We start from the raw sequence: 15,225 nt of genomic DNA on the forward strand, positions 1-15,225 counted from the left end.
GGGGGGGGATCTAAGTGTCCAAGTGTAATGGTCGTCTTCCTGTGTCTGACTTCCAGAGTTGCGGAGGTCAATGCAAACCTTTCAACAACTCCTTCCCTTCATACCTCTTTCCAGTACTTTAAAAACGATAATTCCGGTTTATTACAGAGGTAATTGGTGATCGGGGAACATGGCGATGTTATCAAGCAGACACATTTTATTTTTTATTGCCCTGCACAACTCAGGGTTTGTTTTTTCTTCTTTTTGTTCTTCTCTTCACCTTTGTCTCTCTGTCTTTCTCTCACTTATCAACTCCTGATGCTCTCATAAGGTATTCATCCTCCTTTCATTCATTCATCTCTCACACACGGCTGTTTCCAATTGGCCCAGAAACATTCCTGGAATGCCAGGGCATCATTGTCTTGTGCAGTGTGTGTGTGTGTGTGTGTGTGTGTGTGTGTGTGTGTGTGTGTGTGTGTGTGCGCACTCAGAAGGAGCAGCTCTGGATCAGTGACTATTAGAAAGAGAGAGAGAGAGAGAGAGAGGATGGGAGGGTGAGAAAAAGATAGAAACAGAAAAAATAGAAAAGAAGCAAAGGAGAGAAAAGAGCACTTGGTGCGTTGAGTCAGTAAGTTCAGCTCAGTGATTGTATAAATTAGACAGGAAGTGCAATAAAGAGCAAACCCATTTACAAATACACACAACATGCAGGATGCACACAAGCTAGGGCTCTGTACTTTGGAGTTTATTTTCAATAAAAAAATACCAAATATGCCCTGCTGAATTTTAGGCAAATGTATATAAAACGATATACAATCAAAGCTAAGTTACTTCAAAAGTAACAAAAATGTATGCTGATGGCTTAAAGGCACTCTTTAAATATATTTATCCTAACTTGGCACTCACACAAGTATGCACATACTGTACAAATGTAGGCACTTTCAATTCAAGTACATATACAGTACATAAAATTACATACTCACTTTACAGTACACAACATAAACTCATACAGCCACATACACTCTCACATGTGCGTTCATGCTTCGGGATAGTTTCAGAGCACCGGATAAAAATATTACACCACAATTGCATTACCGTTAGCCACGACAGCTGGTCTGGACAAAAAGGCACCACAGCGTCTCTGTCTCTGTGTGACTTTGTCCTACGGTTTTATTTACATTCCTCTTTCTCCCGTGACACATGACTAAGCTAATCTAAAATGCAGTGAGCCCAGCGTTGGCAGGCCGAGTCGAGCAGAGACCAAAGCCATCTGCCTAAACGAGTTATGCCATTCAAAGCAGCCCGGACTCCAAGAGGATCCAGTTCTTCCCAGTAGGATTTCTAATATGAAAAACGTGATTTTAAAACTAAATGAGATGTGCCTGATACAAAGACAGACGGATAGATGGATATTAGCTAGTGTCATTCGCCTGGTTTGTTATTCTGATACTTGAGGCTGGGGTGTGGGGCTTTAACATATTAATGAACTGCCATTGCATTCAAGACCTTGCCTAACGAGTTCGCACAATGCTGATAAAGCCTCTCACCGCCAGGTAAATCTCTCTGTATTTCGCAGCATACCAGAGTTTTAAAATCTAGTGTCTGTGGTGACATTCCTGCGCTGACGCACTGGTAATGATGTGTTCAAGAAGCATCCAAGAAAAGTTTCTGATGTTCCAGATATAAACAAACTTGGCGTTCAGGGGAAGGATTACAGAAGAACAAAAGAAAGCAATTAACGGCAAGAACAAACATGGATAACCATTGGTGTAGCTTTTCCTTGGTGGAGAGCGCTGAGAGAAGAGAAAGCACTGAGGGCAGATGTGGATGTAGCATTACTTCTGTTAGACAGGTTGGTATTTGTAAATTATTTGAGGTGGGCTATGTAGCTATTACCCTACCTAAATAATGGATAATTGTCTTGTGGAAATGTGTCTGTATTTGTGTAACTATTCTGCACACAAGCTTGAGACTTGTCCGGGCCTATGAGCGTTAGGTGATACATCAGGCATACGTTATAAACATGCATCAACATGTTTGTGTAATTACTCTCACTGCCCGAAGGGGGAGACAAATGTTGCGCACTGCAGGTTTAACTGTGTTCAGCAAAGACTGTGGTTTGTCAAACGGATTCCATGTAAGTAAAAAAAAACTGAATAAAGGCCAACTTTTGTGTTTCTGTCGAGACCAAAGACATCCAGTTTGATTTTCATAAGCCCAGTTTTTTTTTTTATTATTATTAAAAAAGGGGAATGAATGGAGAAATTGCAAAAGAAGAAAAGGCATTCATCCTTGTTGTCATAGCAAGAGAATCCACTACAAACACACACAAGCACAGAAAGACATGAATATGCGCACACACATAGGGATGTGAGACACACACACAAAGCAACAGGGAGGCTACTAACACAATCAAATAGCAATTACTACAGCGTCTGCAGCCTAGCAACCAGGCCACTGGATGTCATTGTCCCTCATCACATTTCTGTGTGTGTGTTTGTGCGCGCCCTCCTGTGACAAAGATCCTCTTTCGCGAGACCCAAAATTTTTGTGTGACAGGTTTAGAATAGTGGGACAGCAGAAGAGAAAGTGTGGCTTATAGAGTATGAGACAGAAAAAGAACTACAATAAGTTGCTTGTTTCTTTCAATTAATTTGGAGCAAAGTGATCACAAGAAAATACATCCCAGTGCTCCAAGACTAACTACATCATGACATTGATCATGTAATCTAACGGCATTAAAATTGAGACAAATGTATATATAGTGATACAAAATCTAGTGGACAAAATCTTCCCATTTTCTCTCCCTGTGAAACGTTAACATCCTTGGGCATTTGCTTGGCTCAGAAATCATATTTGTGAGACACTCCACCTTCACTGTGACTTAAGAATGAAACAGCTGTATACAGCATGGCATATTGAAAGAAAAAAGAATGGCATTTTCAATCTGTGACTATAGCAACTTGAGAGGGATATTTTCTGACTGCACTTGTTAGTTAAATGTCTGCAATAAAGCCAGGTACAAAACCAGTGCTTGTATGTCTGTCTCTGCTTCAGTTTGCCATCGTGGTCAGTTTTTAAATAAAATTCAAAGTTAATAATTGATAGAATGATTAACAATCTACAGAGATTCAAACAGAAAATCTGCATGCATTTTCTCAACAAAAAAGCTCTCCTTTTTTTTCTCTCTTGGTCTCTTGTGATTTATGAGCCCCACTCTGTAGTAAGTTGAGTCTGTGACCTATCACCATTTAAAAGTAACCTTACTAACCACTTGTGCACACATGCAGGTGTGTGTTTCATGAGGCTGACAAAGGGGATCTTCAAAATCACATTCATTGTTTAGCAATTCAAACCAGATGATGAAAGCGCACTAATTCAAATAACATTTATTCATGAGCAGTGCCCTGTCTGCCACTGACTCAAGTGATATCACACGAAGTGATTCACAAAAAGAAGAACAACGTGCACAATGTCATTTTAATATGAATTAATGTTTTTAATGTCTTTGTTCTCCATTTCAGGTGCATTATCTCTTGTCCTGTCTTCTCCTTCCTGTTTCAACCTCTCAGCCTTTCATTAGATGCATAGAAAGCTTTTGATGTTTTTATTGTTATTGAAGCAACTGAGCTGCAGCTTTGTGGGCATGTGCATGCGGACGTGTTGTGTTTCAAGGGCACATTAGTAAAAATCTGATGAAAGAATGCCTTTTAGTTTCACATCCTCTCCCTTTTTCATCTATTTCCCTTACTCTTCCCAGATATTTTCTCTGTTCTAGGCTCACCCCATGCCAGCCCTTTCCTCCTCTTCCATTCTTCTCCCAGTCCCTCGCCTTCACAGATACACCTCTTCTTTCCCATCCTGTCCTTGTTACCCTCCTCTTCTTTTCTTGTCTCTGCTATTCTAACATTGACCTGGTTGGTTTCCTTTGGCAATTCTTACATTGTCACTGAACCAACACATTTGTTTCCTGTAAATTCTCCAAATGGGTAGGCTAGTTTATTGCGTTTAGGAATTTAGTTCGTTCAGGTTCAAACTATCACTAAATGTTGAAAACCGTGCAGAAACAAAGATCCCAACAGGATTGAAGCAAATAAAAAACCAAGAAAACAAAACAACCACACATCTCTATAAATACAGTTAAAGATTTAAGGTAAACTGACCAAATACTTACATAATACAAGGAGTCCTGGGCTTTTAACTTAAATCACATGGACTTAGAAGTAACTTTTATTGGGTTTTAGTAACTTGTGTCGGCATCAGTCCAGTTTTTCGATTTGTCCTTACTTCTTTCTGTTACGCTTGACTTTAAAAACACGATGAGCAGCTGGCATTTAAGTGTCAACATCTGTGTCCTTGTACACATAAACCCTGGTGTTATTGGGTCATTTAGTATTGATGGTTCAGATCACATTCTCCCCTCCTAACAAACCACACCCCGGTCCCCTTTGGAGGAGCCCTACCATGTGAACTGCCCTTTTAGATGTCTCAGCGATAGTTTGATTGACACCAGTCACGCCCGGCAAAAAGAACTAAATTAAAGGAGTAAACACTCCAGAGTTCAAATAACCCACTCCAAACACGGCTGGCAAGAGCACACACATAGGGCTCACCCTCGTCACGCCTGTATTCCTTCCTTCCTTTTCGTCTTTTTACATTTCCTCTGCTGCTTTTTTCTCCCTAACACAATGATCTCCACCTGTTATCATTGAACTTGTAACTTCTCCAAGTTCTTAATAAGCTGGTAGATTGTGGCTAATTCTACGAAGACTATAGGATTACCTGCAGCTCCGAACATGTGTGTGAGAGCGTTTGTTTGTCGTCTTGACAATTAGTATGTGCGTAGGTATGCTTCTGTTCGACTTTGTGTGTTCATGACTTTGATTGAAGCTCTCAGATGAGGAGCCAAGTGATTGAGATGGCCCCAATTAGTCTGCGAGATTAATTGAGTGTGATTGGATGTCGTCCCTGGCACCTCATCGTTGACGTTATTGACAGGCTAATTAGTTGCCGTGGTGACCTCTTAAGCACAGCCGATTGTGTGTGACAGTGAAATGACCCCATACCAGCCAATCAAGCTTACCTTTTGCTTGCGGGCGTGTGTGTGTGAGTTATTCACAAAGAATGTTACAAAGATGTCTTGATATCACAATTGCAAATTACAAAATAATTAGACAGGATGCTGCTACAGTATGTCATACTGTTTTTTATTGTGAATTAATCTCTGTGCCATCATAGACCTGCCTTTTGTAACTCCGTCCCTTCTGAGGGATTGTCTTTCTGCTCGTGTTGTTTTTCTTCCACTGTTGATGTTTTCCTATATTGAGACACAATGCCTCTTGCTTATTTTTGCCACAAAAAAATACTTGTCTTTTATTGGCTATCAGGACAGTAGCTTTATGATTTGATCTAGCCTTTATTATATAGTGATTAGTCGTAGCAACATTGTTTTTTGCAACAGTAATGGTTAATTCATTAGCTCACTTATATTCTAAACTAAATTACAGTGAAGTCAAGGTTACTCATTTTGTTAGCTAAAGTTTAAGTAATATATATCTTTTTAATGAATGTACTTTATTTTTATATAAAAATTGTGGGCAATAAGTTATTAAACACACTTTGTGTACTTTTTTACTGTACTTTGGTGGGGTTACATCATTTCAACAAATATAATTCCATCTCGAAACAGATCAACATTCAGGTTGATAGGACATTCAGAACACCCTAACTCAGTTTTCCCAGCGGTCACATATCTAGAAATTTCCATTGTCCCTTCAAGACTTTACCTTCATCAAACTACTGAAAATAGCAGCTGGGAGTTATCGTTTTTCCCACTGGGGAGAGAAATCCTGCTCGACTGAGCAGCTCATGCAGTTTTTCACATGTCCACACTGAATGGGTTAGTGGCTCTTAAAGACAGGTTGACCCATCCCACCATTTAACTCTGGTCTACATTACTAACAATAGAAAAATTAAAAGTCTGAATGTAGCTGTTATCAGTTCAACCTATCATATCAGGAGTATATATTACTGATTGGCTGATATCCAATATTTAACAATGAAAGTTCAATGCCAGCCCCATATATTGTCAAAACGATGTACTGCAGCAATCCAGTGAAGCATCATGAAACCAATGAAGCATCATGTGTGAAATGAAAAGCCTTGCTAAGATAAAGATAAGAAAGGAGAGTGGTGGAACATTATTTAAAAGTAAAAATAACAAAAGTGAAATGCACACCTAATTGTGCTACTGTGCTCTGGTCCTACTTGCACGTATTTAAATTAGGTAATGTGCAAACACTTGGCCTCCTTATATGCAAATGAGCCTCATTGTAAAAAAATGATTAGCCTCTTCAGAGAGTTAAAGGTGACTAAAGCTCATACTGTATATAAGGGGTGTCACACCCAGACTTTCCAGTGATCATTGCAGCAGTGACTGAAGCCAGACGAAGCAATAGCTCATCACAGTACATCATATGAGGACAGACGGCACAAACAGTACAATACCTGATATACATCACGAGGCAATGAAATTAGAAAAACAACATTAAACCTGCTGCTGTGAGAGACGGTGGTGATGATTACACTCCAGTACCAGTCCAGCAGAGAGCAGAGGAGACAAAACAGTTCTCCGTGCGTACAGATGCATGAGGGGGAGCGCGCCATTAAAGCATCGCAAATAACAATCACTATGAAACAGAAAAACAAGAGACGTCCCGCAGACAGAATTAGAGATTAGAATAATTAGAATTAGTTTTTCCCTGTCTCAAAATGAGGCGGCAGTGGTACCATCCTGATCCCGTGCGCACAGGTACATGTGTACCGTGCTCAACTTTTTACAAGCAATATATTTAAAGAGTTCTAATAATTTTATGATTGAAGAAAATTACAGTAATCACATTAAAGTATATTTTGTTAAAAAAAAAAAGGTGCCCTGTTCAACATTAACTCAAATGCAACATAAAAACTGATGCAGCAAGATGTTCAAATAAAATCAATTATAGTTCAGGGTCCTCTTCCAGTATAGTTGATGTGAATACCTGGATGTTAAATGTTTACCTTCATATTTCTGTAGTGGTCCCATTAATATTTCATACTGAAGCATGTCATATAACATGGTTAAGTAATGTTTGAGATTGAGAAATACTGATAAACAGAATTTCTCTGGCAAAGTATGGTTTACACATGTAGATCTCTGTTTTTGAAGAATTTAAAATAAATTAAAAATAACTTTTATTTAATTTTTAGTAATCTCCTCTCATACAAGACAGCCGATAACTTTTTATTTATTATTTTGCAAATGTCTATTTAAATTTTTGTATTCTATAAAGTAAGAAAAAAGTTTATTAAAAAAATTTCAACTTTATTTCCTTACATTTCACAAGTATATACAACCATACTGTAGCTTTGTAGTCGTTCAGGAAGGCATTCATTCGCACAGAGGAGCATAGAGCAGCGTTCACAAATGCCATTTGCAGCACCTGCTGTTGATATTAAACTATTTTAAAAACATGGAATAGCTGGGGAAAGCATTTTTGTTTTCTTTAGTGATTATTTTGCTGTGTGAGAAAGGTCCACAGAAATACGGCCCTTTTCTTTCTCTGGAAGTTGTGGCAGCGTCTAGGTGCAGTATAAATGACAGAATTCCAACACTTGCAACGCTTGTTAGAAAACAGTGTTTTATGAAGAGCTGGGGGTGGGACCAAATATGTAAGGAGGTGGTCGCCTTGTAAGTCTCAATACAGGAAAAACTCTGTACAATAAGTTCTCTTCCAAATCAAAAATTTTATAATATGAGTGGAAAGTTTTTTCCTAGCAGCTGCATTTTTTGACTCAAATGTTGCTTAACCATGTCATGTGATATGCTGCTTCAGGACACATTAAGAACAAATACTATTGGGAACGCTACTGAAAATTGTACATTTAACAGATGCAAAACAGGGGCAAATTGCACTCAGCTGCAAGACTTTATGGCACTTAATATCATTACCTTTTGTGAATCGGATCTTGAGACAGGGCAGATAGCAGTTGTAAGTGATGCACAATCCACGCTGCTAACAGTGGCCACAATCCATTCCCCTTACTGTGTATTACATGTAGTAGAGATAACAAGGGTAAAAAGCTGTGGGCAGAAAGAGGGAGTGGTAGACGAATGCGCGGTTCACTACCCGTGAAGAAAGAGCCTAATCTTGGAGGAGGCCAGAGTTGGCGTAACATCACTTTTGCTGGCCAACCTCTTTTATTCTTCTTTTGCTCTACCACTCCAATATCCTTTTTTTTCTCCACACACCATCTTCCCTCCCTCCCTACCAGCTTCTTTTTTCTTCCTCCGTCCCTCCAATTTCTCCAGATCGGCTCTCCATCACCTTCTGCTGCTTTATTGGTTTTCAAATTCTTCATCATTTAATTGAGATTGGTTGAATTGTTAGAGAGATTGCTTGTCCCAGGTCACAAATATCCTACAACTAGGTGTTCAGTTCAATGTTTTCTACTCATAAAGGCGATCAGACAGCAAAGGGAAAAAAACTTAAAAATTCTGACCATTTCAAAAGCCCCCCCCCCCCAGGTCGCAACATTTAATATTTGAAAAAACTGCTGCAGTGATTAAATAAAAGTGTGAGGAAGCAGACACATACTGCTGTGCTGTGTGGTGTTAAACCTGACATGAAATTTTTATAACAAGATGGTCTCTCAAAGCAAATTGACTCAACATATCAGATTTGCCAGGATTGCCTGAGCTTGATTTTTATAGAAAATACAAGTGATTCTGTAAAACCTAAAAGATGTTGTTTCGGTCTACACGTATATAAGTGATTTTAATCATTTATTTGTATTATTAAAACAAAGATTTTTAAAAAACACAGGCAATCACACTTAAACAAATTAAAAGCACATCCAATAAAACAACCAGAGACACAATCTAATTTAAAGTGGGTAGCAGTGACGTTTTTAATGAAATACTTGATCAAGAATTAATTATTCAATAAGGAAAGGTGTAATTAGGCACGGCTGCTTTAGTTTTGATTAATATAATCTATACAAACTCTGATATGTTGATTTCTCTCTTTCTCTGGTATGTCTCGCTTTTTCGCAACTCATCCTTGTTCCTTATAACATACTGTACAAGTTAATTAACCGTCTTCACGTCTCTCTTGTCTTTATTTTCTCTGTAGTTTCCCCTCGGGAGCCCTCAGTCACCTGTCGATCCAACACCTACCCTAAAGGCTTCTATTGCAGCTGGCACCAGATGCACCCGACATACATCCCCACTAACTTTGAAGTGGACGTACAGTAAGTGCATTTGTTTTGTGCACAAACATGGGCGCATGGGTGCAACTTTCCACTTCTATACATTGGTATAGCATACAAAGAGCTAGCCTCCTTTGAGTGACATGAATTAAAGGATAATTCTAGTTTATTACAACTGACGTCTTATTTTTGTAATTTTGGCAATCATTGTTGTCAGTTATGGGAACATTGTGATAACAATGTTTGATGAGAAAAGATGCAATATCATGAATAGTCAGGATGGCCAAAACTATTTCCACAAAGGCCGTAGTTGTAATACATTTTTAGATTATCCTTTAAAGTGTCATTCTGATAATTTAATTTAAAATAACATTTTATAATTATGTTCTGGTTTAGTAGAGTTTGGTTTTCAAACGTTGAGGGATACAGAGGGATGTAAAGTACTTTAAAACATCAATTGCAGCAATTTCCGTAAAACATCGTACTCCTCCTCAGAGTCATAACTATGTCAAACCTGAACATACAGACATAAAACACATATTTTAAGATTCAGTGTGACTTACACTTGGTATCATTATCTCTTATATTTGTTCCAGTCCTCTTGAGTAATTCATTTGAAAACCTCAAAGACAGAAAAACACCACATATAAAGGGAAAAGCTTAAACTGAAAAAAATGGCTCGTGAAAAAGATGATTTTGAGATTATAGAAAAGGGGCATGTGAGAAAAATATTCCATTTGGTTTCCCTCTATAGTTAAACACCGCCTTCTACCTGTCCTCGGGCGTCCAGGCATGTTTTAACAGTAGTGAGAATACTCAAAATGTGTGGATGGAGACCGGGCGAGTCTGTCTCTGTCATGTTCTCTTTGATATTCCCAGATCACACGGACCCAACAGCTCACACCCCTGCAGGTTGGCACTGCCTTCATTAATGTTGTAACACTAATATTATTCTGTTTGAATAATAATGAGCAGTGGGGCAGAGAGACCAAGATGAAGAGGACAGAGATTAACAATATGAGTAGTGTGTCCTTTTTTTGAGCAGCATTTGACATTCTGCTGAACAGCCTCATCCCCGCCCCCGCAAAAAAATCAATGACTTCCTGAGGAGCGGATTGTAATTGTCTTTAGGAGCTCTGTTGATAGTTGCTGACATCTGGCTTTTATCTGCAGTAAATAAAGTGCAAGATTTCAAAGTGCTTTTAGCATATAAGTAAATGTAAAATAAAGTTGTAAAGGCACATTTACGCCTAGAAGCCACATAAAAAAATTATACTAAAAAGTAAGATAGTAAATCTCGAGTGTGGCTGTGTCAAAATCCAAGCTGTCCTCTGTGTAGCAGAAGGTATAGTCAGCAGTTTTCACTGTTAGAGTTAAAATACATCCCAGCTTTGAAGCTTGAAGATAACCTGTCTCTGTCTTCCTCACATTTGCCCTTGTTTCTCTCTTCACCTATCCCCCCTCTATCTCTTTCTACCTCTGTAATTTCACTCTCCTCTCCAGACACAACCAGCGTTCACTGGAGGTGCAGAAAGATCCGGACCACAAGAATCGCTGTCGCGTACGTTTTCCCGAGGTCTTCTCCAGCTTTCCCTACAAAGTTAACGTGACAGCAGTGAACGCCTTGGGGAAAGCCTCTACCAACATTATTTTTGAGGAGTCAAATATAGGTAAGATAGATGTTGTGTCATGTTTTATTATGTTGTCTTCTGTTCCATTCTCCTTTGCTACACCTGCATTCTGCTGTAAGGTGACCGGTGTTGTGTTGGACATATTTAACAATAATTTCCCCCATACCAAATTTGATACTAAATGAATTACAGGCTTATCACTTTTGAAAGAAAGCATGTCTAAGCACTTAAATGGGTTCATTTAGGTGCTGAGCTCACACTGACATTTTAAACATTAAAGAAATATTTCCTCTTAACTTATCCAGGCTGCAGAATATTAGCACTTTTACAAACAATGCTTTTTTTAAAGCTAAGTTCAGGGACACATCTAAGATCCTTTTCCCACACAGGCTGACAAATATTTGGCAAAGGACTAAAATGCACACTGTCAAGGCCTCTCTTTGAGGATGCCAACCCTTGAGCAATGTTAATGCATTTGTTTGACCACAGATGACTGATTTCATTCACTTCTGGTTCCCTTTGGAGATGTGTTGCCCACACAGTTATGCTTGGTGTCAGAAAGACAAAGAATGAAATTGAAATTGAAATTTTCAATGGCCAAATAAACGTCACCCAGCTGAGAGGAGAGTGCACAGCTTTTTTTCTTTAACCAACAGCATAGTCCATTAGCACCTCTGATGGTGCACCTGTCATTACCAAAAGTGTTACATAATAAACATGCTACCTCTGAACCTTTTCTGCAAACAGCAAACAGTATTTAATTGAGGCTCGGAGCAGAGTATAAATCAGTGGTCTGGATACTCACTGAATGTGCCAGATAACCCAAAACACCAGCTGCCATATAAGCAGCTGGTATTAATGTGAAAAGTAACCTTAAAAGTTCCTTCATTGGCTATTTTTATAAATTACAACTTTCATGGTCATATGAGAAGTAGTTTTAAAGAAATGCAGTTTGGATTGTGAAGTTTTTGTCCATTTAGGCTGCAGCAGGCTTCATAATAACAGCAAGACTCTTAGAATTCATAAGCGACTCAGACTGGAAAGCAGTGAAGAGGAGAAATTCATTTTAAAAAAGAAATGAGGAGTACTTTGATAGATAAGGGAAGTGCTTCCAGCAGTTCTCAGCTCTGTTGTATTGCTTAGAGTGCGATATGGGTGTGCATGACGCATAAACACACACAGACACCAATGGGGCTGTGAGCGATTGTGTGGAGTGTGTCGGTTGAGAGGGTAAGGTATTGAGAAAGAGTGAGAGAGTGTGTGTGTGTGTGTGTGTGTGTGTGTGTGTGTGTGTGTGTGTGTACATAAGTAACCAAATGAGGCGGTGACATGCTCTGCCAAGCCCCGGACACAGGACTCATGAAAATGCTAATGCTAGCCGGATTAGCGCCTTGGCTCAGGAAATATCCTTCAACTATTTGTGATAGCAAAATACCCCACTGCTCCTTTCTTTCCCTCTGCTTTCTCTTTCATTCCTGCATGCCCTTCTTGTGACTTTGTACTTATTTTCCCTCTCTTCCCCCCTATGTTCCTTCTTCTTCCCTCTCTTCCCGGTTTCTCTGTTATCATTAGCCATACCCTCCAGATAAATTTGAAAATGACATTTATGTGCCAAATGTCTGTCCACACTATTATTTTCAGATTGATTTCTCAAAGTTTGCTTTTAAGCCTGAAGAAAACTTCCATCTCTTCTTTTTTGTCTTAAGCTTTTAGTAAAATTGTAGCTAGCAACCAATACAATGCTGTATAAACACTTTCTGGTAGATTAACTTTTGCAACACGTGTATCAAATGAGTGTGGATGTGGCCCTTTCCCTTTCTGTGTTCCTTTTCTTCATTTTTGACGTTTCATACGGTTTGCCTTCTCTTCTGTCAGTCCTCTCCCTCCTCCCCCCATCTCCTCATTGTTCCTGCATTGTTAAAAGTCTTTCTCCTGCCATTCTAAGTTGTAAGTCACATTCATTAGCAGGGACAACGAGGCAGATCGTAAATAAATAAAACAATTTCATGCTTCCTGGTGCACTTCTGAATTCTGAGTGGGAGTAAGACGATTCTCAACTGTCCTTGTTCATCCTACCAAAGCTGGGATGAAATTAGATAAGAGTGTGTGTGTGTGTGTGTGTGTGTGTGTGTGTGTGTGTGTGTGTGTGTGTGTGCGCGCGCACGTGTGTGTGTGTTCGTGCGTGCGTGCGTGCACCACATGTGCATGCTGTGGGTACAGTTACAAAGAGAACCCTCGGGGAAGCTCCACACTCATCAAATGATAACTTAAAGCTTTCTAGTGCTAAGATGATCAAACGTGTCTAAGTTGTCGAAGTGTAAAGGGATCTACAGATTATTTTTTGTCAACTCTGACATTAGCCCACCTCAGCACCTGCTGTCATTCAATACTACATTACCGATTCACTGTTATTAAAATGAATATACTGTAACTTAATTCCAAAGGGTGAATGTAGCTGCTCCATTCTTTTAATTAATACTTGGTGGAGTGATCGTATTCATGTTTAATTGGCGGTTACTCTATGGTAGTTTTGAGGGGGAAGCAGAAGGGTCCCAGGAGCAGCTAATAAAAGTCAGTAAATAAAAGAGGAGATATTAATGACAGCTAGTTCAGAATACTTTAATTAACGCCCTAGTGCTGTTTATTTAGAAAAAAGCAACAAATCAGTTTGTTGTGATATTTTTCTGATTCCAGCAGGCTTAGCTCTCTCCACAAGGGTGGTCAGAGATCAGCATTGGCAACAAAAAAAAAAGCACAGCTGGCAGAGGTTTGGATGCATATTTACTAAGAGATGCACTAATTACGACCATGCACAAAACTTAACAAGCAGAGCTGTCTCTAGGACAGCAGCGGACCTCTTAAGACCCGTTGTGCTGTTGCAGTTTTCAGCTAAAAATCCCTGAGGCGCAAGTTAAGGTCCCAAATGATGCGGATCTGCGTCAAATTAATAAAACACCACAAGTTAGAGATCAGATTGTTGCATCCCCATCATAGTTGAATCAGGGGATGAAGGGTTGATGCAATTGTCGTGGGTACAGTATGACTCCCTGTAGTCTGGAATGCGACTTTAATTTATAATTTCTTTTGAAAGACTCTTAGCATGGTATAGGCATTATCTATGGAGGAGCTGTTGTGCTGTACTTACACAGCAACAACTGTTTTATAAGAGCATTTTTTTTTACCCTTTTTTTGCTCCATTTTCCCTTTAGTAAGTTATTTTTGTAAGATTTCACTGCAGATCGAAGCACTCTACTTCTCACCATTTTTCCCATTTGTTCAAGTACACTGTTAGATGCTGTCATCCAGCACCTGTTCTACTGTAAAAGATAAATAGATTCCACTTTTCTTTTTTGTTTGTTTCTTTTTTGAAAAGCCCATTTATGTGAAAAGGGTATGGTGTAGTCTGAGGACAGGGGAGAGAGGAACGACAGAGTTTTAGATGGATTTTTTTTTTAACAATCCAGTCACACCTGGATGTATTAAGTGAAAGGACTAGATGACGCATAATAATACTTTTAGAAACACTACAATCGGTTGTTTAAAGAAAGTACTCAGGCATACGGATTTAGCTTTTGCAGACCACTTGCAGCCGTAGCCACCAGGACAATCTTTAAGCAACACTTTTTTTCTTTTTAGTAAGAAAGATTATCCCCTCTCTCGCGCTCCATTTTCAGCAGACAGTGCAGACAAAATAATGGTCTCTTAAGTAGCTGTTTGAAAGATTCGACTTTTATGTTACAGTAGACCTGTTCACTTGCATCACCAGCAGAGAGAACGACTGGGCTGCAGTCACTGTTGCAGCATGAGACTGAAAGAAAGAAAGGGGAATAGTACGGCGGACGAAAATTGAACAGTCGAGGGAGGCATGACAGACGTTTTCAGGCCAAGCATGGACAGGCACAACAGTGGGATGTCATAAAATTATACCCATATGATCACACATCATCATTTTTATTAATTTTTTTTAACCAATCATTTGTTGCTACATATTTTAATATTTGCCCCCACATTAAGAGTTATTGCTCTGTCTACTATATACTTATTCTGGCCATAGACTGTATGTGTGATGTGGTGTTCTTGTATTAACATTGCCTCATTACACTATCCTATTATTTTCTGTAATTTATTCATCTGTCTTGACAAAACAGCTTATGCCTGCCTACCTGCAACATTACTTTCAGTCTTAGGGCCCTCAATCTGTTCCTCCTCATTTGTGCATGTCAGCATATTTCAAATAGTTTTCATATCTGTTTTGGTCAGTTAAGTCCCAGACTCTTATTGTCTCAATGGATTTTAAACTTTTTCATTTAAGAGAAAATCCTTTATTATTAATAGTAGTGCTTGGTCAGGCTCCAGGTGCACCCCC

The 15,225-nt window shown here is 39.1% G+C and overlaps 1 protein-coding gene across 8 annotated transcripts in view; it reads left to right on the forward strand.

Moving 5' to 3' along the window:
- cntfr (ciliary neurotrophic factor receptor) overlaps positions 1-15,225 on the forward strand; it is a 262,439-nt gene that overhangs the window by 196,054 nt on the left and 51,160 nt on the right. For all 8 annotated transcript variants that reach the window (XM_046067328.1, XM_046067327.1, XM_046067324.1 and 5 more), the window contains 2 exons: positions 9,153-9,270; positions 10,732-10,898. In XM_046067328.1, coding sequence (XP_045923284.1) covers positions 9,153-9,270; positions 10,732-10,898 — 285 coding nt within the window. The remainder of the gene's footprint in view (positions 1-9,152; positions 9,271-10,731; positions 10,899-15,225) is intronic.

The sequence above is a fragment of the Micropterus dolomieu genome, linkage group LG13 (assembly GCF_021292245.1).
Source record: "Micropterus dolomieu isolate WLL.071019.BEF.003 ecotype Adirondacks linkage group LG13, ASM2129224v1, whole genome shotgun sequence".
Lineage (NCBI taxonomy): Eukaryota > Metazoa > Chordata > Actinopteri > Centrarchiformes > Centrarchidae > Micropterus > Micropterus dolomieu.